The 26,140-nt window shown below is 31.6% G+C and overlaps 3 protein-coding genes across 3 annotated transcripts; all 3 read left to right on the top strand.

Moving 5' to 3' along the window:
- Nucleotides 1–1,456: 1,456 nt before the first annotated feature.
- On the top strand, nt 1,457–3,653 carry LOC11427210 (transcription factor bHLH25). The gene is made up of 4 exons (XM_003597922.4): nt 1,457–1,524; nt 1,617–2,018; nt 2,435–2,791; nt 3,277–3,653. Exons 1-4 carry the CDS (start codon nt 1,483–1,485, stop codon nt 3,361–3,363), a joined length of 888 nt encoding a protein of 295 aa, XP_003597970.4. The 5' UTR covers nt 1,457–1,482; the 3' UTR covers nt 3,364–3,653.
- Nucleotides 3,654–11,838: 8,185 nt separating this feature from the next.
- Nucleotides 11,839–14,969, top strand: LOC11433586 (transcription factor bHLH19). The gene is made up of 4 exons (XM_039830178.1): nt 11,839–11,938; nt 12,037–12,435; nt 13,717–14,070; nt 14,773–14,969. The coding sequence occupies exons 1-4, from the start codon at nt 11,900–11,902 to the stop codon at nt 14,848–14,850; spliced, it is 870 nt and encodes a 289-aa protein (XP_039686112.1). The 5' UTR covers nt 11,839–11,899; the 3' UTR covers nt 14,851–14,969.
- A 4,486-nt stretch (nt 14,970–19,455) lies between these two features.
- LOC11433585 (transcription factor bHLH18) lies at nt 19,456–24,769 on the top strand. The gene is made up of 4 exons (XM_003597918.4): nt 19,456–19,607; nt 19,744–20,202; nt 21,268–21,630; nt 24,488–24,769. The coding sequence occupies exons 1-4, from the start codon at nt 19,572–19,574 to the stop codon at nt 24,569–24,571; spliced, it is 942 nt and encodes a 313-aa protein (XP_003597966.1). The 5' UTR covers nt 19,456–19,571; the 3' UTR covers nt 24,572–24,769.
- Nucleotides 24,770–26,140: the final 1,371 nt, after the last annotated feature.

Here is a 26,140-nt window from a genome sequence, read left to right on the forward strand (position 1 = left end):
TGTCTATTTTTTGAAATAATAAATAAATCCCACATGTTTTTATCAAACACAACTTACATGTGACTAAATTTGGAAAGAAATAAATAAATATCGAAGCAAGATCGATGGAAAATTGTTGCATAATGACATTACAGATAAGGTAACACATTCACATCTACTTTTGTTTTGGAGCAAACATATTCACATTCACATTTACTGAACACTCATACTTAGTGCAATGTCACGTGGGAAAACAGGAAAATCTTAGAGACGACAATAAGTAAGTGTAGATTCATTAATGTCTCTCCTTTTTCTTTTCTTTTTTGACGCAAAATGTCTCTCCAGACATTTCTATGTCATTATACTCACTCACTCCATATTAACGGAAAACAAATACTCCATATTAACGACAAAAAATCATTATCTTATCTAAAAAAAGTGAAACAATCATTAAAAATTAAGGACCATTTAAAAATTAAGTGGATTAAACTAACTTGGTTGAGTTGTTTGGGTTGAGTTATCTTGTGACTTTGAAGTGTATTTTTTCTTAAAGTAAGTATTTAATTCGAAGAGATCATTTTAACTTTTTTTTTTTTAGAAAAAGAAAATAAAAAATTAGGATCGTTTAATATAATATGAATCTACTCTTAGAAAAATCTAGTCTGAGTGTGGAAAAACTATTTTTAATAAATTTTAATAATATATTATTTTTATTTATTGTTTTTTTTATTAATTATTGTAAAAGTCTATCTTTAAACCATTTTTAAGAGAGACTCATATTGGACACATAAGAAAAAAATTACACTACCACTGTCTTAAATTATGTCATTTTTTTTAAAAATTGGCACAAATTACAAGTCACAAGTTTAGATAAAATAATACTTAAGAATTAGTGTTTTATTTTTTTTTAAACTAAGGTCCTGTTTAGATAAACACTTATTCATATGTTTATTGTACAAGAGCTTACATCATAAGCTCTTATACTAAATAAGGTTTTTACGTTTGAATATGTACACAAAAAATACTTAAATAAATTAAAGTATTTGGATGTGTCATTTCAAAAACATTATAAAATGTTGATATAATTTTAATTTAAAAAAAATTATAGAATCAAACCATCTCTACATAAATGATTTTGAGAAAATATGATCCGTACAACTTGAACGAGTTTTGCATAATGAAAGGTAAAAATAAACATATGATAGTAGATAAGTCTACATATGTTTAAAATAAATTAATCTAAATTTTCTTTTTTTGTCTTATTAATGTGTGTTTTTAGGATACTCTTTAAACATTTTAAATTAAGTAATTGTTTTTTAAAAATCAAAATTTTCACTTGTTCAAAAAAAAAAAATCAAAATTTTCAATTTTCAATGCAATTTATTACACAAATTAGTGCCCGAAAGCACCTGCTAACCTTCCTTTTTTGAAGGGTTTAGTACTATCACTTGATTTATCCTCATTTGACTCGAGAGTCTCTCTCATATCTAGCACTTTCTAATTATGGAGCAGTTCTCATGGGAAAATATTTGGCCTCTTGATACGGTAATGCAACCTACCTATATACATAATTGATATGTATTCATAGTAAGTTCCAGCATCAATTGATACATATTTTTCATACAATTGTTATACAGGATATGGATATGGATTGGTTGGAATCGATGTGCCACCAAGATGGTGAATTCCTTGGCGAATACATGGCACAGCAATCATCTATAGTAGCCGCCGGAGCCGCCGCTGCCACGGAGATTAATGCAAGCCCGCCGGAGCTGCTTCCTATAACTAGCATTCTCTCTTCTAATAATTCCATGGCCACAATACTAGGGAAGTCCAAACCACCTTGTTACCCTAAAAAGAGGACTTCCTCAAATCTAAACTTTGAATCAAAAGCAAATGGCACAGGATTAGCCAAAGAAGAGAAGATTATTAGAAGCAAATCTAAGACTCTATTTCACACACTGGCAGAGAGGAGAAGGAGACTTGAACTAGCACATAAATTCACAGAGCTTTCAGCTATAATTCCTCGCTCAAAGAAGGTAATAAACTCAACAAATTATTTAGACTCAATTTTTATCCCCTTGCATTAATTAATTAATACATTTCAGTGCTTTGATTTGAATTACATACATACTGAATCAAATCAAAACAAAGCATTCATCATAGCTTTTTTATATTATTTAGGGAAAAAAAAAAAGAATTTTTTTTGGAAAATATGTTAAAAACTTATAGTGAGCGAATTCACAAAATTCAAAGCAGTAATAAAATCTCAACGGTCCATCTATGATTCTTAATACACAATCCAGATCTCAATAGTTTCACACAATGTGAAATCTCGATCTTTCTTTTAAAATCAGACAGTAACTACGTCCACATACTATACTAACTCATGAGTTAAATCCAAATTGTGTTATTGTCTTATTGACTCGAATTTAATGTATTTCCTTTTCGACAGACAGACAAGGCCTCTATAGTTCAAGGCGCTATCAATTACGTGGAAAAACTTCAAAAACGAGTGATGGAGTTAGAAGTACAACAAAACAAGAGAGGCAAAGAACCAATAATACTTCTCAATAAGGAAAATTCTTGTGAAATGAATCTTGACAATTATCTTAGACCAATAAATAATTTTCTTCCTGATGTCAAAGTGAAAGTGTTGGAGAATAATATACTCATTTACATCAATTGTGAGAAGGAAAATGGCATTCAACACAAAATATTGGACATGCTTCAAAATCTTCATTTGTTTGTCACCAGCACTAGCATATTGCCGTTTGGCAATTCAACTCTTGGCATTACTATCATCGCTCAAGTATGCATCTCTAAACTTTTATGCCCTACTTTAACACTACATCAAAACTAATTATGAACATTTTCTTTGACAAATTACTAATTATAAACATGCATGAGAAATGTAGTTTATGCTATAACTTTTATATAAAAAAAAAATAAAAATTGTTTAATAGTCATGATAAGATAGTGTAAGATAGAATATGATATATAGACATGGTAAGTCTAATCGTATCTTACGTTTGATGTACAATATTATTATTTAAGTTATAGGAATTTAATTATTTTTAAAAAAAAGTTATATTTAAATTATACTTTATAAAAGTAAATGATAATTTTTTTTATCTTATCTAACTGGGTTCTAGAAAAATAAAAAATCATTGGTAACATAATTCTCTTCTAAGAAAAAAAATATGAATTCCATTCATAAAGTCATCCATATTAGAGGACATGTCTCTGATTGTGAGTATGTGTATGTATTTATTGAATTAACTTTGTGGATTGTAGATGGGTGATGCATACAGAATGACGATGATGGATCTAGTGGATAACATAAGGAAACTGTTGGTGAATGGCGCAAATCGTCGAACATGATATCATGTTATTTTTGGTCGAATATACGAGATTAATTTGATTTGTCAAAATACTTCTTACTTTATTCAATCAAAGGAACTATTTGCTCAAAATATTATTATTGTCAAAATACTTCTTGCCCATTTCACACATATTATTTAGAAAAATGTAGGCTTCAATTGGTCCCTTAAGGTCCATGATCCTAAACAATTTTAAGGTTTTCATCATCAAGTTTGGCACATTCTTTAGATATTTTCTCTGCAAAAAATAATATAAATTTACACAACATATGCAAAATAATTGACAGCATGCAAAAAAATATATGGTTGTTTACATTACTTAATAATTAATGGTATACAACATCACGATTGTAGAAAGAAAGAAAAAAAAAACAGTATACAACATTACAACCACTTTTCCATTCTTTGCAGCTCACAGGTTACTAACATTAAGATTTAAGACTCAAGGGAAATTTCAACTCAGCAATAGCATTCTACTCAATTTTATGATGTTTTTGTTTTTGAAGATATAGTTTAGGCTTTAGATATGTCAGTACTAGAGCTTTGGTTGACAAAATTTATGGAGGTAGTGAAGTGGATTTTTGTTGATTAGCTTAGGTGGTGTTATTGTTGTTGATGGTTGTGGAGGTGAAGTGATGAGATGATGATGATGTTGTTGATAGGTTGTTGTTTCTTAAAACAAATTCTGCATTTTTTATAAACATTGATGAAAGTGATGTTGAAGATGATGAAGAAATAGAAGGAAGATGATGAAGAAATAGAAGGAAGAAGATGAAGAAAGCAACAAAAAAAAAGTCATTTACCCCCCTATAACGTGGCGTAAAATCCAGCCAATATGGAGGTGCTATGTGTACATTTACTTGTCACGTCATATGGCATAACAACAAAAAACAAACAAGAGGGGGGTAATTAACTAACGTTTGACAATTTCATGAGGGGTTTTGAAGTTTCTTAAAAGTCAAGGGGGTTTTTGACGAAAGTTACAATTTCAGATTTTTTTTTTGCCTATTCACTCCTTAACTTTATTTAAAGTATCGGTTTGATCTTTTCTGTTAATTTATCATCATCATCATCATCATCATCATTATTATTATTATTATTATGATCATCATCATCATCATCATCATCATGCCGCCAACTGGCTTGTACTAAATGGCTCGACAACAATATTGGTCCCTTTTTCAATAGCGTAGTTGTCATGTCTAGGCATGGCAATGGGGCGGGGTGGGGACGGGTTTGACCTTCCTCGACTCCATACCCGATTCTCATACCCATGTTCAACGGGGACGAGAAATTGAATCTCATCCCCATCCCCGACGGGTTCGGGTATCCCCGCCTCATCCCCATCCCCGCATTGAATAATTTTTTTCTATCCCCATGAGCAACATTGTAATACATTATCAAACAATACGCTCACTTTAACATTTATTAGACAAAATGATTTAATTGATCCTTTAAATATCAATGGTAGTTTTTATTAACATGACAATTATCAAACAAAATAACATGACATATCAACATAATGTAATTTTTTACATTTGGGATGGGTTTAACTATGGGTTCGGGATGGGTACCTATATACCTGTTACCCGTCTCATACCCGTGTTTTGAAATCGAGGAAAACTCATATACCCATACCCAAACCCAGTCAAAACGGGGAAAACCCGTCAAATTGGATTTGGTTCGGACAAGTAACCGCGGGTATGGGTTTTATTGTCATACATCATATCCTTGAAAGTCACATCACATTCCTAACTTCTTTAACATAGATGGTACGTTAAATATGATCACCACACCTCATTAAAAACAAACACGTTCTAATACTGCTAATTTTAACAGGGGAAATGATAAAAGTGTTCTTGTAAGACTTATTTAAAAGTTAAAAGAATAAATTTTTTATTAGAAATTTGTATTGAATACATTGAAACTTTAAAAATGAATTTTTTTTTACATAAAATTCTTAAATTACTCTCTTAAGGAATTTATTAGCATAACCCATTTTAGTATTAGCTTGCTGAATTATCACATTCACAACTATAGCACTTTTTTTTTTTTTTTTTATATATAAGAGCATTTTCCATATTTACTTACATATAAAAAAAAAAACTATAGCACCGTTATTTACTATGTAATTAAATATGGAGAATGCTCTTCTATGAAAAAAAAAAAAAAAAAAAAAGGAAAATGCTTCATGTAATATCCATGTGCCACATTGGCCTTTTCATTCTTTGTCATAGTCATAACGATGCAATATATAGTGTGACGTGAATATCAGGTCATATATAAGTAGAGCCGTCGAAAATGGGTTGGGTTAATGGGTCGGTTTATTAGCCCACATTTATGGGTTGGGTCGGGCCTAAAAAACTAGTCGAGGTTTTTTGTCTCATACAAAAAATGGGGCCGGGCAGGGTTAGCCCATCGGACTTCGGGCCGGCCCATCATTATTATTTAATTTGATTTTGGTTAAAAAAAATAGTATATTTTTGAAAAAAGTTATCAACTATTTTAAAATTTATTAATAAAAAAATATTTAAATAAATAAACTTAATAAAAATGAATGAATTTAGCTTAAAGTTTTAAAATTTTAAAGTTTATAAATTATTAATTTGATTTAATTGAATGAATAATCTAGAGTTTCATTAATATTCAATATTAATGTCAAAATTATTTGCACTTTTATTTCCCTCCAATCATATTTTAACACAAAAAAAAAAAAGTGGTGAGTGATTAATATATAAAAAATACAAAAGAAAGAATGAATACATTTTAGACTATTACTTTTCCCACCATGCTGTCTTCTCGCGCGCCCTGCAAAATTTACTAAAATAACCTGGTCCGGATTACATAATCCGAACCAGATTGTTAGTGATTTCCGGAAGCAGAAATCCGGACTAGATGTTATGTAATTTTATGTGTCTTTCTTTGATGTCAAGGGTCTTTGTTGACCGTTATATTAACCCCACACAAGCTGCAATGCATTGCAATTGCAGGGTTCTTATGAACATGACACCATCGACACCCCTAAAAAACTAAAAAACATTTGAAGAAAATGGAAGAAAAGAGGTGAAGTGAAGAATGAAAGTATTTGTTGAAGATGGAAGATGGAAGCCTATTTATAGCCTAAAACAAGTCTTAGGTCATTAATAGAGTCAATGAAAACGTGTTAGTGGTTGTAACCGTCCAAATCCACATTAACGGCTCTGAATCTTTCTGGATTTTACATTCTTGAATGTCCTTAGCCCTAAAGGAAGTGCCAACTTTTCCCTCGTTCACCATTATTGCATTAATTTGGAAAACATATTCCGGAAAACAGATGTGTATTCCGGAGTTTATATTCTGAAATGCATCAGTTATGGCCGGTGGTCTGCACCACACGTTTTTTTTGTGGTCAGGTAAAAAAAAACACGTTTTACCACGTTTTTTGACTGCATTTATGGCCTCCCAACCGTTTTGACCCACCCCTCCCTATAAATAACCTTCCAAACCCCACCATTTCTCACACCATCCTCTCCCACCCTCTTCTCCTCTTCTTCCTTCTACAACCATGGTTTTCCATCATTGGCCTTTCATAGATAAGGGCCTCGTTGAAAACTTTCAGGGTTTGTACGTATGAACGGTCAATGAGGATGGAACCGCGCTGCAACGAAGTGCGGTTCATTTGAGGGTCATGTGGATCAGTGCGGTTCTTAGCTTGCCCTGCTTGGGCGTAAGTTTGAGCACCTCCCACCTCCCTCAGGGGTATTGTTTTCTTCTTCCCGCCCTCCTCTTCCCTCCTCCTTAGAATTAGGCTTTTAGGAGATTAGAAATAGATTTAAGATCTTATGTAATAAGCTTAAAAAGCTTGAAAATTATTGTAATGTATTGTTCATATATTAATAAAATGAGTTGTTTTTATGTTTGTGTTTTTTTATTTCTGTTTTTTATTTTATTCGCATTTTATTTTACGAATTGTAAAGCTTAAAATTGCAAAAATTCTGGTAAAACATTCTTCCGGATTTTCAAGTCTGGAAACATCTGCAAAATTTTAACAATGCAATCCGGAAAACGAAATCCGAACTATGGGTAATATTGGAAAAAAAAAAAAGGCGTGCGAGGAAAGGCATAAGGTGGAAAAAGTAATAGTCTAAATTTTAAAATTAAAAAATAAACGGGCCGGTCCCATTTATATAGTCGGACCTCTTGGGCCCGAGCCGGCTGGGTTGGGCCAGCCCATTTGACACCTCTATATACAAGGCACTAGTTACTGCACTACCCTAACATAATAAATACCACACCCTACCTACCAGACAGAGGACACATTTGATATATAAATGATAATCATTTTAAGGTTAAGTATTTTTTTGAAAGAATTTTTAAGATTAAGTATTGTTTACACCTAATAAAGATGGCTATTGGTCCCTCCAATATTATGCTTCGGTTAGCCAACTTAGTCCTCTCAATTACATTTTCCTAAAAAACAGTAAGTAATGTATGTGTGTGTCACGTGTGATGTGGCATTTTCGTTCCTATTCAAATTCGGAGAAAGAAAATGAAAAGAGAGAAATCTAAAGAGAGTGAAAGGGAGAAGATGAATGCATATTCATGAATCAATGATCAAAATTTGTCGGAAACCTGATGATGAATGCATGAAAGATTATTGGTGGTCAATTTCCAAGGTTTAGTTTACTCTATTTCTTCTTATTATTTTTGTTGTTTTAGGGTTATTGTTTACGGTTTTCAGCATAGTTTTCGGGTTAGATTCAATGCTGATATAGAACCAAATTGGCATAGAGACAAATTGGTTTTGTGACCCAAAATTTTGGTCATGTTTCAAATTGCTCCGCAAAACTCGACAAATCGTCCTCCTTCTCCTCACTACCTCTTCATGCCGCCTCACCTCATGCAACACAAACAACAAAATTAGTTCCCTCCACAATTGTGAAAAGAAAAATTCATCACTGATTTTAACCTTAATAACTATATTAATAAGGTTAAAAGTAGATATCTGAACATGTATTCCAGCAAAGTCGAGACAAGACCATTGCTATTTACACTCATCTACATGAACAAAACAACATGCAGCCTTTGAAACCAAAATAAAAAAGTTTATCGACCAAGCATGCAACGGTATACCACTAATTTGCAACCATGTGGACAACAAATTTCATTCCTCTAAATAATCAAAAATATCATTAGCTTCCTCCAAGACCGCCTTTTAAGTCCTCACTATCTTAGTTGAATCCTTCACATTCTTGATGAATCTGACAAAAAAAACAATACACCGTCTCTTACTCAAAAACATCAACCGACGAGCTTTGAATCATCCATACATAGCATCTGCAAAAAATAATCACGCCTGCACCCTACATTAACTTCCTTGGATAAAATACATTGCAAACAAGGAAATGGATGGATTTTTTTAATGTTCCGTCTATATACAACACTCTTTGTTATGTTGTTTCAGTCATAGCCGTTTTTGTTTGTCTTGTGTAAGGATTTGGTTATAAATAAAATGTTGTATGAGGTACTTATTCCTAGTGTTGGGGGGTTACCGGGGAGAGCCATAAAATGTTGTAAAAGATAGATATAGTACAATCTTTCCTTCCTTAAAAAAATATATAGTACAATCATAATACAACTATGTTAATGTGATTTTTTTTTCTCAAGTAATCTAATGACAGGAGCTTACACATTTTAAATATGGAGAAATGGAGTGTCCGAGGTTCGAACTCCGACCCCTGCATATAATATGTAAAATTCATACCAACTGAGTTAAATTCACGGAAAGTGATTCATTAACTAGTTGAATTCAAATAATCTACACACATATATAGAGAGACACCAAATAATATTTTTTTTCTCGGTTGGTATTGGAGTTTGTGGTTGATTGTTAATTAATTTGTTGATGATAGTTTCAATAGATCTCCAGCTGCTATTTATCTTTTTGGTTGTTCAATTACGTCATAATATTCATCATGTTCTTTAAAGAAAGCTTAGAGTGAGTATTATTATGAGATAAGCGAATAGTGTAGTCCATATAGTATGATTAGGAAGACCTTACTCATAGTTAGCCACCGACCATATATTGGTGATTTGATTATAAATGAAATTTTTTGAGTTTGTTTCTTTGAAATAAAATGTTGGGTGTGGCTACGGCATGTTATATATATTGTTTGTTGGGAAGAGGCTGCTGCACTTGAAACCTGAAATGTTTAATGATCATGCATGTAAAACTCAAAGCGTATGGGGTTGCCACACTAACCTTTAGGTTCGACTCGCCCCCACCAATAAATGTATATTGGATGCAATAGGAATGACCGGCGAATCCCCTTCAGGATACTATGAGTTCCTTGACGTGTATTGCACAACCACACCAAGCGTATCTCCTAACAGTATTTTACAGATTTATGGTTCCAGCAATTCACTCATGCATTGGAGAATTGATGGATGATTTAGAATAATAGAATGATGAAGAATTATGTTGTTAATGTAACAAAATTCTGTCCAAATTGTGTGTAGTTGTGTGGTTTTTTGTATATCCAACTAATGCCCAAATGTCAAGCATTTATAGTGCATTATATGACTCTTCACATGAGAGAAAGCACCTCTTTAACTTGAATCAATGTCATGATTCATTAAGCACCCTTTTGCCAAAGGTTATAACCATATATACTTGAATCAATGTCATGGTTCATTATTAATAATAAATAATAATGTTTCAATGTATATGAATGGTTCCCATGAAGAGTTACAACTTTTAATTCTAAAGTGATTCCATTATTTTGGAAATCACCAACACGGCATGCTAACAAAAGGGGAAAGAAACAAAGCAGGACTCATGGAAAAACTGTCTCTTTTCAGAAATAGCAAACGCCCATTCATGAAACTAACTAAATTTGGAAAGCAAGAAAAAATAAAATTAACCACAATGGTTACACACCTGTTAATGTTATCCATAGGACCATAGGATCTATAACCCAACAAAGTAAAGTGGTCCCGAAGAAGTATTACATTGATTGAAAATTGTTACTTAGTGGTGGGAAAGATAACTCAGATTCACATCTACTCAATTCTCCTATTGGGATCATTAATGCAATGTCATCACGTGTAGAGACGACAACATTCGGTAAACATTCAGTTACAAACACGGTATCACACCCTAGTGACGAACAAATGATCGATTGGCTCTCTACTTTGAGGCTAAACCATGGGCGGTTTCATCGTCCGGCGACCCTGGGCATTTGCCCAGGCTCGATCAGTACTTTCTTTATATATGACACAACTCAATAGTTCATTAACCCACTTAAAAAAAAAATTGAGCGAAATCTGAAAATTCCCACACGCAAAGAGGTCTCGGAAAAGACATTTACCTCCTAATTTTATTTAGAACACTATTGGCAGGTTCATGTCTCTTATTTTAAAGGATTAATTATTCAAATTGACCAGGTAATATACACTACGTCTGAAAAATGACATTGTAAAATACAAAACATATATTCTAGCAATGTAACTTGAGCTTCTTCTTATTTTTGACCACCCTATAATATATGCGTAGTCTAAAAATGTGACTTACAAGTTGAATTTTTTCACTATTTTTTCATACATGTTTAGCACGTTAAAATATAGCTTTATAAAAAAAATTAATTTTTTTTGAGCAATGCCAAATTAATTATGAATTTTTATTCCCCCATTATTATGAATTTCTCTTGTTTAAAAACTACAAAATTTCATTGTGAAGTTTCTTATCATGTTTTAGTCATACGTACAAAATTAGGGAACTAAATTTGACATGTGAGTATACGCTTACTTGGAACAAAATTTCAATTTTTCACGTTTTGGTTGAAAAATCAAAATAAATTTAAACGACTTCAAAATGCTATGAAACTTAACAGATCATTTTTATGTATTTTTATAGATGTCTTTGCAAAAAATGAGCTCAAAATTCAATATATTGGTCGAGATTTCCGTTGTTTTGTTTTTTGAGTTTCTGACACTTTGAAAATTCATAATTAACTTGTCGTTTGTCGGAAATTTATATATTTTTTTTGTGTAAAGCCATATTTTAACGTTCTTAACACGGCTCTAAGAAATCATGAAAAATTCAATCTCTTGGTTGTTTTTTTCTACTTCCAATATATTAACCCTATTTTATATAACAAGGTCAATTTTAATAATTAACCCTATTTTAATATGTACTTTTGTTGATAAAATGAGAAACTTCTATTATTTCAATTTATGACTGTTTATATATTATATCACATGTGAATTTGCGATAAATTTTTTGCCCAAACGTAACTCTATAAAATTCCTGGATCCGCCACTGGACTAAACATCATCCCCTCACACCTTATATTTTTCTTATTAAATAAAATAGAAAAATAATTGTTTGATACTTTTAATAAGCTAATCAACAAAATAAAAGTTTGATACTTCAGTTTTGGACAAACTTGTGTGAAGTCAATATTAACATTTATTGCATTTTCAAGTTTATTTTGAGTAAAAAGTTATCCTCATCGTGGAAACAATATACGAGAGTCACCAATATCTGGCACTCTCTTATGGAGCAGTCATGGGAAAATGTTTGGCCTTTTCAAACGGTAATGAGTTCCAGCATAAATTGATACAAATATATTAATTGCGTTTTTCATACGTATAGTATAATATAGTACTTTGTTTAATTCAAACGATTTTACAGGAAATGGGTGTGGAATATTTGTTAGAGATGTGCCACGAAGAAAAAGAGTTTATTCGTGACTTCATGGCACAGCCGGTAGCTGGAGCTGCCGTTGCCGCCACCGAGAGTAGCAGTGAGATGATTGTAGTCTCTGATGAGTCACCTGAGCTTCTTCCTCCGTCCACATCCTCTAGAGCTTGCATTATCTCTTTAGATAACTCCGCGGCAATACCGTTACCAGCTGTGATGTCCAAATCCAAACCACCACGGTGTCCCACAAAAAAGAGGACTTCTGAGAGAGGAAAAGGAGAAAAGAAGAATATTAAAACTCTAGATCACGCAATGGGAGAGAGGAAAAGAAGACTTGAACTTGCACACAAGTTCATACAGCTTTCCACTATCATTCCTCGCTCAAATAAGGTAATATTTTCACAAATTATTTACTCGTTTATTCCTTTGCTTTGCTTATCAAAATAATAATCAAGTAAGTAGGGTTGATTAGAGACAAAACAGATGAACTTGCAAATATATATTCATTTTAGATTTTTTTTTTTTTTTAATAAAGTTTGTAATTAGGAGGACTAAGTTTGTTAGATCTATAAAAACAAAACATCTATTAAAAAAAAAAATTGTTAATGAAAAAAATCGTTGGTTGATGAATAGAATCGTTAACACAATACCATTCTTGAGGGTCTGAATGACAACTATGTTGTTGTTAACTAAACCCTCAACATTTGTTGTTGATATCACCAAACCTCCTCATTCTTCACTTCCTAGAAAACAAAAATTGTTTGTATCATAGAAAACTAAGAACAATTTGTATACATTTTCAGTATAAAAAGTTTAACATTGTCAGCAAATCAGATCGATTAAATGAAGGAAAAAGCTTGTTGGTGCGACATGGTAGTGCACAAATAGCAACGAATTAATATTGGCCTTTGGATATACTTGAGATTGTAAGCTTTGTTGACATTCATTTATTAGAAAAATGTAATAACACTAGTGCATTTATCGTGTGCCAGTAGCATTACAGTTTTTCGCACTGTATAGCAATTCTTGTAAATGAATGATTATGAATAAACTCAAACGTTTTAAATGCTCCAATAATTACGATTTTGTTCAATACTCCCTCCGTTTTTAAATATAAGCAAATTTTACTTTTTAGGTTGATTCAATTATTGATGTATGTAGTCCATATTATAAACCACATACATTATTAATTGAATGAACCTAAAAAGTAAAATTTACTTATATTTAGAAACGGAGGGAGTACAAAATTAACTTGCACACTTTTTTTTTTCAAATGCATCTAAAGGTTCTTTAAGTTTTTCGTTTTTTTCCAAATTCGTCCTTTAAGTTTCAAAAGTCTCAAACAAGTCCTTTTAGTTTTTGAATTGTTTCAAACAAGTCCTTTTAGAGGATGATGATGATGATTTAGATGATAGCAACAAGGAGCATTATCCACCATTTGTCATGCCTAAAAAGATGATTAATTTTAAGTGGGTGTTAAGAGTCTGATTTGATACCAAAGATGAGTTTAAGGAAACAATTACCAACTATGCTATCTACAATAAGATTTGTTTGAAACGATTCAAAAACTAAAAGAATTTGTTTGAGACTTTTGAAACTTAAAGGACTACTTTGAAAAAAATGAAAAAAATTAAAAGAGCTTTAGATGCATTTGACTTTTTTTTTCTATAGACAAACAAAGCTTCTATCGTTGCTGGCGCAACCAATTACGTGGAGCAACTCCAGAAACGAGTGAAGGAGTTAGAAGCACAACAAAACAAGAGAGGCAAAGAACCAATGATACTTTTCAATAAGGAAAATTCTTGTGAAATGAATCTTGACAATTGTTTTAGACCAAATGAATTGCTTCCAGATGTCAAAGTGAAAGTGTCGGAGAATAATATACTCATTTATATCAATTGTGAGAAGGAAAATGGCATTCAACACAAAATATTGGACATGCTTCAAAATCTTCATTTGTTTGTCACCAGCACTAGCGTATTGCCGTTTGGCAATTCAACTCTTGCCATAACTATCATCGCTCAAGTATGCATCTCTAAACTTTTCATGCTATACCCCAATAAACACTCTGAAAGAGAAAGAAACATAGCAATGGTATGATTGGTCGTTAATATGAGAGAGAGAATCAAGTATTGAAATAAATATGTTTTTAAGGGAAATGTTGTTGAATGACTCTTGAGAAGTTAAGGATGTTCAAATATTATTTTTTTTACAAGTAATATAATTGTTTTTATGAAAATAGTTTAAATATAGTTGTCGTTAATTTTTTTTTTTTTTTTAACTCTCTAGTTCTTAGTGAAATGAGAACTAATAATCTGGAGTTTGGTCGGAAGGTTGGTAAAGTTTAGTTAAAGATTGTTCTATTCAGATATCGAACTTAAATTTTCCTCAATAATTCATCATATAGTAGAGTTAATTAACCACTTAAACCATTTTGTTTTACAAATATGTTAAGTTTTTTTTTTTGGTCTTAGATGAAGTGGTAATCCACTGAAAATAAACTCACACACAACTGTGAGGTTCCGAGTTCGAACCCAAGTCACAACGTCCGGCCTTACAATTTCGGCATTTGCCAGTTGAGCTAGGACTTCTAGACACAAATATGTTAAGTTATTCCTATAAACTAATATAAAGGACATATGTGGTATATATGATCAAATAATTCCTTTCAAAAAATGATTAAATAATTAAATGAAGTATTTATTACATTAACTTGATGGATTACAGATGGGTGATGCATACAAAGTGACACAGATGGATTTGGTGGACAACATAAGGCAATTCATGTTGAAAGATGCAACATGATGCATGCACTCGTGTGTGCGCGAAGATTATTTGAGATTTGTTAAAAAGATTGAGTTGATTTATGAATAAAAAAGTGTGAGCAAGAGCACTCTATTTTTAACACTATTTATAATTTTTATTTATTTATTGGGAAAAAATCAATGTAAATCAAATTTTGAAATGAATCTCTCATAAAATGGTGGGATCCACATGAATTTCATCTAATAAAAAATGATTGGTAGAGAGTGTTCAAAATATAGTGTATCTAACACCTATCTTACTTCTATATTAAAGTTGAGTCATGTTAACTATTGTTATTGGGAAAGAAAAATATTTTACACTTTTAATGTTAAATGTTTGTAATGAGTTATTAGATTTGTTTTTTCTCCTTCGTTCGGGTTTAAACTCGGGAACTTCAACTCCTTATCTTTTAACTCAAACCAATTGAGATACACAACCCTCAATTTCATAATATTTTTACTCTATTTGTTTTCTTAACTAGTGTTTGAGGGACATTTGTTAGCACATTTCGTAAATTTTTTTTTTTTTTTTTTTTTTACAAAAACATATCCCATAAAAGTTACTCTTGTCAATAATTAGAAAAAGTATTAAATATATTTTTAATTCTTTTTAATTCCAATAAAATTATGATTTATTGAATTAAATCCCTACAACACATTTCTTTTTTTTAGTCCCTAATTTTGTTAATTTGTATATATAAGAAAAATCAGTATTTTTAATCCCTATCAAAGGAGAATAACGACTAATTTTTTAAAAAAAAAAAAATCAAAATGAAATATATTAACAGCGGCGATGAAAACTCCTCAGTACAAAGGTGTACCAGAGAAAACACCCAGAAAAGCAAACAGACAAATAATGTAATTACATCAATAGGTCAGTCGATACCCAAATAAAGTAAAGGGTCTGACCACCATCTCTGAGAACCGTACATAAAAGCGGTGTTTTTTGCTTTTAACCACGAGAGCTAATGAAATTTAACTTAATTATCCAATCAATAAAAATAAAAATAATCTATTGTCTAAATCTACATGACAAATTCCTCTAAATCACAATAAGTGTTAGATAGCACCCCCCCCTAAAAAAAAGTGTTACATAGAGAAAAAAACTATAAGAAATGCTTGAAAATGAATCTTGTTTTTCGATGTAATATATTACTTAATCTGGGACGAGGGAGTAAAATTTTTCAATATTCTTTTTTTCAAAGCTTTGTATTTTAGTTTACCGTGATTATGATAGGGGAAAATAAATTAATAATTAATTAAAATTATTTCAGTTTTCCACTTCTGTTTTCCACATTTTAAACATTTTTTTTAATATGCATATATATTCATTAAATGCTTAATTGCACTTTTGGACCCCTATATATCCAAAAGTTGCGGTTATGGACCCCTAACTAATTTAAATACAAAACAGTCCCTTATGTTTTGATTCTTTGGTAGTTTTGGACCCCCAGTCCATTGTTGACTCGGTCAACGCTGACGTGGCACCCTAAGTGAGGTGCCACGTGTCAGTTTTTTTATTTTTATTTTTTGCCTTGGGGGTCCAAAACTGCCAAAGAATCAAAACATAGGGGGCTGTTTTGTATTTAAATTAGTTAGGGGTCCATAACTGCAACTTTTGGAAAGATAGGGGTCCAAAAGTGCAATTAAGCCTTCATTAAATGACATTCATTTTGAAATTAAAAAAAAAAAGGGTGATAATTGAGTCATTGAAAATACAAAATGATAAATGAGGGGATACTTGGCTTGGTGGGGGATGTTAAAGACAAGATTTAGTCGTCTTTTTTATCTAACTGATAATGAAATGGCGATGATGGCTGATATGTTTTTTCTTGGGTGGGGGGGAGGGTGGAGAGGCCTGGAATTGGTGACAGAGATTATTAGCTCGGAAGGAAGAGTAGGTGAGGGAGTGCAACAATCTTTTAATTAACATTGTTTTGCGGCCTCTTGTTTTTGACCGGTGGGTTTGACATTTACATGTTTCGAATAATTACAATGTTACAAGTGATTATCACTTCATATTTACGTCAGACAACAACTTGAAAGCGGACAATACAAATTTAATTTGGAATAAGGAGGTCCCTCTGAAGGTCGATCTTTTTGCTTGACGACTTCTTCGTAACCACATTCCTACAACGGATAATTTAATCAGGAGACATGTTCTGCAACCTAATGTGTAACTTTGTTTGGGTGGTTGTGAACAAGTGGATGATATGAATCTTCTTTTACAAGAGTGTTTGTCTACATGATAGTTTACGATAGCAATAATAAGTATTTTTTTTAAGATTAATTAAGTATATTGTCACTATAAATAGGCATAATTTTGTTTTTAATCTTTACAAAAAGTAGCACATTGTCTCAATAAAAATTTCATCAATGTTTTTTTATCTTTATAAAAAAATTTGTCAACATTTTAAATCTTTATAAATGGTAATAAAATATTACAAAGACTAAAAAGTACGATTTTTTTTTATACGATCAAAAAGAAAATCTTAAATATTTATTGAGGCACAAACTCTCCCTCTCCAATAAGCCGGTCCTAATTTTCTCTCTCTAGGTTTTCTCTTCCCATTTCTTCATTGAGGGTGGTTTTGGGTCAATTCTTGACCTGAAATCACCCCTCTTCATCTTTTTCTCTTTATTTCAATCTAAATAAGTGACTTTCACATAGATCTAGGTTTTTTTCTTTGTGATTTCATCATCTAAGTGTGGTGGTTTGTTGTTCGTCGTCTTGTGCGGCGTTGTTTGCTTTCTCATCTTCTTGCGGTGTTCATTTTATTCCTATTGAAATATCAATTATTCAATCAAAGATTTGGACGTTAACGTTGCAGATCCGGAAGCCATGGATATTCCGGTGACTTTAATTTTATCATATATTTTTGTAGACATTATGTTGTTATATGCTATTAATTTGGATGTTGTGAGTTTGTCCTTTATGTTTTTAGCGGTGTTGAATGATGTAATCTCTCGATTTGAATTAATGAATATCATTTTATTTTTATAAAAGAAAAATATATTTATTGAGACAATTGACTTAATAAACCCTTGTTATTTTAATTTTTTTTCATATATTCCTGTCTCACCAGCTGGCATCATTACTGCACCTTGCCTCCTTCTGCTAGAAGGTCCTACGCAATGTCAATTGTCATATGACCAGACAATATCCTCCCCCCTCTTATTTTGGTCCTTTAATTTGTCATTTATCACGTGCTCTCTTTTGTTTCCTCATACCACATTATAAATGATTTGTACTCATCTGTTTTGAATCTGAAAAAGAGTGAATCACTAGACTCGTTTTTTCTACTTTTAGATATCTGAATCTGAAAGCAAGAAAAAATCAAATAAGCAAAGTCAAAACGCATATACTATTATGGATATGAGTATGTCTACGTGTAATAATCTGATGCGGACATATACTTTGAATTCGTATATTTTTTTTCTTTTTTTTTTTCTTTTTCTTTTGAATAAGTATATAAGAATAGATTAAAAAATATAATTGATTGTCCCATAAGCATAGCTCGATTGGCAGAGAGATGTGAATTCTAGCGATTAATCTACTTGACCAAAAAAAAAAAATATATATATATATATATATATATAATGGATTAATTAAAGAATACACAGCTGTTGGTAATCTGTCAAATTTCACTATGAATCTTTTTTTGAAAAAAAAAAAAAAAGGTCAGTATAAACACACAGCTTCTTAAGAATTTTAGAGTAGAATCCATAAATAAATAAAAAAATAAAAATAAAAAAAAATAAAAAATTAGAGTAGATGAAATCATGAAATGCATCGCTATGATGAAGTGGGTGATTTTGTAGTACACCCCATTTATGTGGATATGAATGTGAATTTTAAAAGGTTCAAAACTCTAAATTCTTTCATTTATTTATTTTTTAGCTATTAAATTACATGACAAAAAGAAATGGATTTGAAGCACGGTATGAGTTTTGTAACCAAAAAAAAGAAGCACGGTATGAGTTTGGGATCTTTCAACAATTTTCCTTTGGCTCATAATTTCGTGGAATTGGTAAAAAGAAGAGTAATATATAGCACTGTTTGAAGAAGGCTTGGAGTCGAGAAGAAGAAGCAGACGTTGGAAGTTTTGTGAGTAATGAATGAGTCACGTGAGAGTATGTTTTCACTTTTCACCATGTCACCCACGAACCACTCTTCTCAAAGAGTGATGCTGCTAAACATCACGATAAAACTTCCACCGAATTGATTGCGATAAAACATCATTTCTCCTTCTCATAACCCTTGCTCCTGCCCATAACGTGCTATAAGGACCTTATAACACAACCTCAATAATCTTTTTAGTTAGTTAATCATCAACAACAATACTTATTATCACACACCATAGAACCATGTCTAAAAGAATTCCAAAAGCCACTTTAGATCTATATGATGACATCATGCAGTTGATTACTACCGGACGTTGAGTCACCTGACCCACATGATCAATGCTATACGGGCCACAAATTCACCAATTGTTTGACAATACGGTCCACAATTACAATATTTTTTATTTTTTTTACAAGTTATCACAATAATTGTTGTAAAATAAAATAAAAATGTCCATTATGATACATTGCATTTATATATAGCAGTCGAAAGTAATTAATGTTCGATCGTCAACGTTCTCAAATCTTGTCTGTACTTTCTTCTCCATCTTCCCTTATCCCCAATATTCCATTAGCTTCATCCAGTGAAGACACGTCATGGAGGAATCATGGGAACACTGGCCTCTTCATTCGGTAAAAATACTAGCTATACACATCTTAAATCATACTAACAAGCAATATGTTCTATATCAATTTTTTTTTTTTTTTTTGAGAAGTTATTTATGTATATTCTGACATAGATAATCATTTCAATTAATGGTGACAATAGGAATTGGGTGATGTAGAGGTTTTGCTAGGGCAATATTGTCATCAAACTAGTGCTGATGATGAAGAAGAGTTCTTGAGAGACATAATCCTTCAGCAACCTGTTACATATTCTGGAAGTATATCATCCTCTAATGAGATGGATGGCTCAGATTGCTCAAAGAAAAAGCTTCATCCTTCATCATCACCGTTCACTCCAAGGACATTCATTCTCTCTTTTGATAAATCTACCATAATACCAGCTACTACTACACCAGAATCAGAAGAAGTGTCAATACCAAAGAGTAGAAGTAATAATAATAAGAGGAGTTTGGAACCAAAAGCAAAAGCTAGTAACCAAACTGGAAAGAAGAGTAGAAGTGGTTCTCAGTATCTGGATCACATTATGGCTGAGAGAAAAAGGAGACTAGAATTATCACAGAAGTTCATTGCACTTTCAGCTACTATTCCTGGCTTAAAGAAGGTAATAAAATTAGAACTAAAACCCAATTTAATTAGTGCTCTTAATTTTTTTTACATTAGACATTTTAGTCACTGTATTATTTTATTTTTTGAATAGGCTAAAATGAATTATATTACCACATCAAAAAGTCCTTCCCAGCACAACTGCACACGGTGTGCGAAGGATGAAAACAAAAGAGTCCAAACAGAGTTTCAACAGTATGTACAGGCTAAAAAATGTACAAGAACAAAAATAAAACTAACAAGGGAAAATAGCAATTAGCCAATGCCCAGCATGGTAAATGGACTAAGCCACCACCCATGATAATTGAAGGGAAGAGAAGCATATTTCCCCTTCAACCACATGAAAGTTTGCGACATAATCTTGTCGACAATCTGCACAACTGAGCACACTTTATCGTTAAATAACATGTTATTTCTTTCCTTCCATATTTTCCAAACTGTTGTAAACATTATGACCTGTAAAATAGAGCACCTCGTCCTAGCAATGCCCCCAACGGAGCTAAATTGAATGAAATGATCGGCGGCTTCAAAAGGCATAACCACGTCAACACCTAGCCACCGAAAAATATGAAACCAAACGGAACCAAAGAAATTACAGTGAATAAATAAATTATTAGATGTCTCTGCCACGCCACACCCTCCACCACACATCTGATCACTGCATTATAATAAATAAAATTAGTTGAAAGATTGATTTGGCCCGGTATTTAACCGAGGGATTAATATGTTCTTCTATAAACATATCAGAGACTAATTTAATGATTATTTTTTTTATCATGGATTGAATTGGGTCGCAAGAAATATTTTTTTAAGAATTTTTTTAAAAATAAATAAATTTCGAGAGAAGTTGGGCCGGACATATTAATAAAAAAAAAAAATTCTAAAATTAGAGAGAAGTTGGAGTTTGAGTTTTTGTCACTGCAAAAATTGGGCCTACCAACTTATGAGAAATTAAAAATTTAAACATTTTAATATTTAAATAATATTTTTGAAAGATCCTTAATTACTATCCTAATTAAGTAGCATTAACATATTGAATGATTTTGCATAAATTAATTAATAGATGGACAAGAACTATATACTTGGTGAAGCAATCAGTTATGTGAAACTACTTCAAGAACGTGTGAAGGAGCTAGAGGATCAAAACAAGAATAGCAAAGAATCAACAATAATTCTCAAGAAAACTGATATGTGTGTAAGTGAAGATACCACCTCAAACTCTGATCAGGATTGCTGCAAATCACCACTCTTTGATGTTAAAGCAAGAATAATGGAAAATGAGGTACTCATTCAGATGCACTGTGAGAAGGAAAATGACATTGAGATCAAAATATATAACGTGCTAGAAAATCTTGATCTCTTTGTCACTGCTAGCAGTGTATTGGCTTTTGGGACTTCAACTCTTGGCTTTACTATTGTCGCTCAGGTATGCATTGCAATTTGCAAGAGTTTAATTTCATAACACATTATGATATTATAAGCATTCAATAAACCATTCATTTGTTCCTATGAGCATAGTCTAGTTAATAAGAACATTGGATCCATAGCTCTGGCTTTAAACGGGGCCCCCACAAGTGGGCAGTAGGATTGGTCCTCTCGGATTAATCGATTCTTGGATCGGATACCTGATTTTAAAAAAAATAAAATAATTGGATAATATATGCAGAATCCAGAATTCAAACCTTGAACTCCACATTATTTTGTTACATCACACTTTATGATCTTAAACGCAACATAAACACTTTTATGAATAAGCTAATGTATGCAAGATGAAAAATAACAATCTAAAAACTGAGAGAGAAGAGAATATAGATTATTAGTTTGTAATATGATTTCATTGAGTATTGAATATTCACATTTCATGACTTTATTTATAGGAGTTAAACGATAGCTTGTAGCACAAGTCATCTACACAAAAGTAACTAACTAACAACCGATTTGCAACAACCTCTCTTAACTAACTTGAGACATGACAATTATGAATTAATCCTCAACATATTTCACCTTATAAATCTACCATACGTCCGTTGAGATAATATTTAAATAGCTAAATAGATATGATAACCAGACACATAATTTTAGATACAAATACAACACTAAGGATATTTTTGTAGTTTTTAATAAAATGTAAGGGCAGTGTTGGTTTTTCAGCAGAAACTTCTCTCTCTCATCTTCCTCTTTTCTCCTTTTTCTCTATTCCTCCGCACAACACACCACCATCCTCCACAACACAACCGTCCTCCACCACCATCTTCTTCACCGGCGCTCCCTCCATTCTCAACCACCATCGTCCTCACCCACCATCAATTCGTTCAAAGCTTTCCTCTCTCACGCCGCCGTCAGAAACATCCGCTTCTCCCTCAAGTTGTGAGAAACCCGTTCAGATCACCACGACGTCAACGAAGACCTTCTTGCAACACTGCCTACCCACCATCTCCTCAAGTCGGTGAGGACCAGTTCAAACTACAAGTGACGACGCCGGTGAGGAGCAGATCGGAGAAAGACGACGCCGCTGACGACACTCGTGGTCGTGAGAGAGACATCGTACACGTTGAGAGAGGGGGGGCGTGTGACGGTGGGAGAGGATGGCAGACAGGCAGAGAAAGAGATGTGTTGAAGGAGAAAGAAGAAAATGATTTTTTTATTTTATTTTTAAATATGGGTATAAAGGAACAGTTGATACGATATCAGTATTGTGTTTGGATTTTTATATTCAGTTATCATTTCTTATAGCTAAACGGTTGAGAGTAATAACCTTTATTTGGATTATCTAAATGTTCCAATCCAATATCCTTGTCCTTTCAATAACAATAATAGCCAAGTCAAACTATTCATCAATAATTATTGATATTAACTTGATTTTGTCACATTAATTATTTGCAGGTATTTTATTGTTTTATGTTAGAGTTAAATATGTTTTTGGTCCCTATAAATATATCAACTTTTCGTTTTAGTCCCTTTAAAAATTTCCTTGAACTTTTAGTCCCTATAAAATTTTCAATCACTACTTTTGGTCCCTATTTTTAAGTAAATTTTTGTATTTTTTTTAATGAAATTGTGCAGAAATTTATGGAATATTATAAAAATCACTCCAAAAAAAAATTATAATTTTTTAACAATACATGAATTAAATATGAATTTTTACCGTCAAAAATATAAAAATTCATATTTAATTCATGTTTTGGTAAACAATTCTAATTTTGTTTGGGAGAAATCCTTATAATATTATACATTTTTCTGCAAAGTTTTATTTAAAAATATGAATTATACATATGAGTTTACTTTAAACGAGGGAAAAGTAAAGATTGAAAATTTTATAGGGACTAAAAGTTGAAGGAAAATTTTAGAGGGACTAAAACGAAAAGTTTGTATATTTATAGGGACCACAAAAATATTTAACCCTTTATGTTATTAACTTAGATATTGTGAGTTTGTTCATAGATTCGTTTTTTTTTCTTCATTTTTAACGATATTAAATTTTTGCTTAATTCTATTTTACTTGCAATTTGAATGAATGATATCGTTTCTTTTTGTAAAAAAAAAAAATGGTCATATTTTATAGGAAAATGCTAACTAGTGCCCCCATCGCACTAGTTAAGTAATTATAAAGTGTTCGTCTTTTGAAAATTGTGTATTTTACTTTTTAAAACTTGAAAAAGTGTTCTTTTAATGCTAACTTTGTCTTTCTTTCCATTTTTAATTGTTTAACTAGTATCCGAAGCATTGGTTAGTATGACTCTATTTTATATTAATAATAGTTATGTAATGAACAACTTTTGGGTTGTTTATAAATGAGAGAGATAATATTCTAAAAGAGAGAATAAGCTAAAACTAAACTAATCTAACAAACTAATTTATTCATTCATTCATTTGATATTGATTACAATAACCAACCTATTATTTATAGCATAAGTATTTGAATAATGACTCATCACAAAAATGATCTCTTTATATCTTTCAAGAACAAGGTGACGTATCTATTAAAATATCTAATACAACTAACTCATCGTAATCTTTACCTATTTAGACTACTTTATTATATTGAGCCTATCTTAGGTCATTATATTCCATTGATCTTGCACAAACACCTTATCCTCAATGTGGTAATTAAAAAGCTTACATTATACTCATTCTTCATAGATTAATTTCCACATTTCCACTCCATTTAAACTTTGATGTTTGACATACTCAGTCCATGACAAGTTCATAAATACTTTATTATGTCAATATCTAATTGATTAATTAATAATCAATCTTTTATTTAATAACATGGTGTCCTGCAGATGGGTGAAGGGTACAAAACGACGGTGAATGATTTGGTGAAAACTCTATGGCAAGTGCTGAATAGCAAAACTGACCCGTTCTAGTGTATCAAGCAAGCTGTTTGGGGTACCAATCAACCAAATTATAAATGATTTATTTGAAGCAATATCATCTTTATTGTAATTTGTAAATCGAGAAAAGTACTTGTATTTATTTAATCATTTTGAAGACTGGTATACATTTTTGTAAAAGGAAGGGCTTATATCAGTATTCATTACAAAATCATCGTTGCAATTATTTTATTTTAAAGCTTTGCAACAATTTTTATGTGAATTATTGAAATGCAATTGCTGAAATTTAAGGGAAAGAAAAATGTGGATTGCACATTTAAATGATGATTGCTGAAATATTCAATCATGATTGTACATTGTATGAACTGCTGCTATTTATAGAAAAATTACAAAAGACAATTGCACATTTACAAAAGACAATACCACATATATTATTCTATGTGGCATCTTAGACCATCTCCATTGAGAGAATCTTAACTATTTAAGACTCGGTACCTATTAGGTACTCCAATAGGGAGAATTTTGTTCAGTGTCTTACTTAAGACCTCCACTTTTAAGCGAGACCCGCACTCTTTTAATATTAAATAACTGAAATATAATGATATAAAGTTATTGATAGTTGATTTGTGGGTCCATTTAAAAACTTTGTATGATATCTGGGTTGGAGTGACGTGTACACGTGGTATCCATTTAAGAATCCAAAAATGGATGTCTCCACTATGAATGTTATTCTATGTGGCAATTATATTATCGACTTCAGAAATTAAGTTTAGAGAAGATCAAGTTTTCAAATTTAAAAGTACTTCATTCAACTATATTTATAAGAAATATTTAGTCAACAAAAGTTTAAAAATACTCCCTTATATTTAGAAGACTTGATAAAAACACAGTAGAAAAGCGGAAATGTTAAATTTGTTGTGGGTTTTTTACTAACAATTTTATCCTTACTAACATTCTTATATTTTTATTAAAAAAAAATACATAATTTTATTTTTTAAAATATATTTTTATTAAAAATGAAACAAATCCAGAAATATGATGAAGATGTTCATCATCTTCATCTTCTTCCTTTGAATCTTCATCATCTTCATTGAATCAAAAAAATTGCTACACAAATATATCTCCAAATATTATGAATTAATGTTATATTCACCTCAAATCTTCTTTTAAACACAAAAATTGCTCGGGTCAACCAATTGAGAAGCCTCTTGCGAACTCCCTGAACCATCCATCCTCCGACCTCTACCCCTCTTTGGGATGTGGTCGCTTTGTCTCTCCCTCCGGTGGCTCTGAGTCATCGCACGCCTACCACCAATCATCTTAGATTGAACAATGGGGTCCTGATCGGCCATATCTACACAAAAAATAATAAAATTAACATCATTTTCATAACCTAATCAAACACATTAAACCTAAACTAAACATAAACATAATCAACTCATTAAAAGTACAACAATGAACATCATTTCCATACCTAAAATCATTCAATATAATCATCATTACAATAAAATTTATGTCCATCATTTCCATAATAACCTAAACATCATTCAATAATTAACATACACTTAATCATTTATATACACTTAATCATTTGTGTCCATC

This window comes from Medicago truncatula, chromosome 2 (genome assembly GCF_003473485.1).
Source record: "Medicago truncatula cultivar Jemalong A17 chromosome 2, MtrunA17r5.0-ANR, whole genome shotgun sequence".
Taxonomy (NCBI): domain Eukaryota; kingdom Viridiplantae; phylum Streptophyta; class Magnoliopsida; order Fabales; family Fabaceae; genus Medicago; species Medicago truncatula.

What these genes read in the sequence shown, in the direction of transcription:
- LOC11433585 (XM_003597918.4), top strand. Translation starts at nt 19,572, where the DNA reads ATGGAGGAATCATGGGAACACTGGCCTCTTCATTCG. An exon ending in AACACTGGCCTCTTCATTCG is followed by an intron (nt 19,608 to 19,743) that starts GTAAAAATACTA and finishes TGGTGACAATAG; the next exon opens with GAATTGGGTGATGTAGAGGT. An exon ending in CTATTCCTGGCTTAAAGAAG is followed by an intron (nt 20,203 to 21,267) that starts GTAATAAAATTA and finishes ATTAATTAATAG; the next exon opens with ATGGACAAGAACTATATACT.
- LOC11427210 (XM_003597922.4), top strand. Translation starts at nt 1,483, where the DNA reads ATGGAGCAGTTCTCATGGGAAAATATTTGGCCTCTTGATACG. An exon ending in TAATTCCTCGCTCAAAGAAG is followed by an intron (nt 2,019 to 2,434) that starts GTAATAAACTCA and finishes CCTTTTCGACAG; the next exon opens with ACAGACAAGGCCTCTATAGT. An exon ending in GCATTACTATCATCGCTCAA is followed by an intron (nt 2,792 to 3,276) that starts GTATGCATCTCT and finishes TGTGGATTGTAG; the next exon opens with ATGGGTGATGCATACAGAAT.
- LOC11433586 (XM_039830178.1), top strand. Translation starts at nt 11,900, where the DNA reads ATGGAGCAGTCATGGGAAAATGTTTGGCCTTTTCAAACG. An exon ending in TCATTCCTCGCTCAAATAAG is followed by an intron (nt 12,436 to 13,716) that starts GTAATATTTTCA and finishes TTTTTTCTATAG; the next exon opens with ACAAACAAAGCTTCTATCGT. An exon ending in CCATAACTATCATCGCTCAA is followed by an intron (nt 14,071 to 14,772) that starts GTATGCATCTCT and finishes GATGGATTACAG; the next exon opens with ATGGGTGATGCATACAAAGT.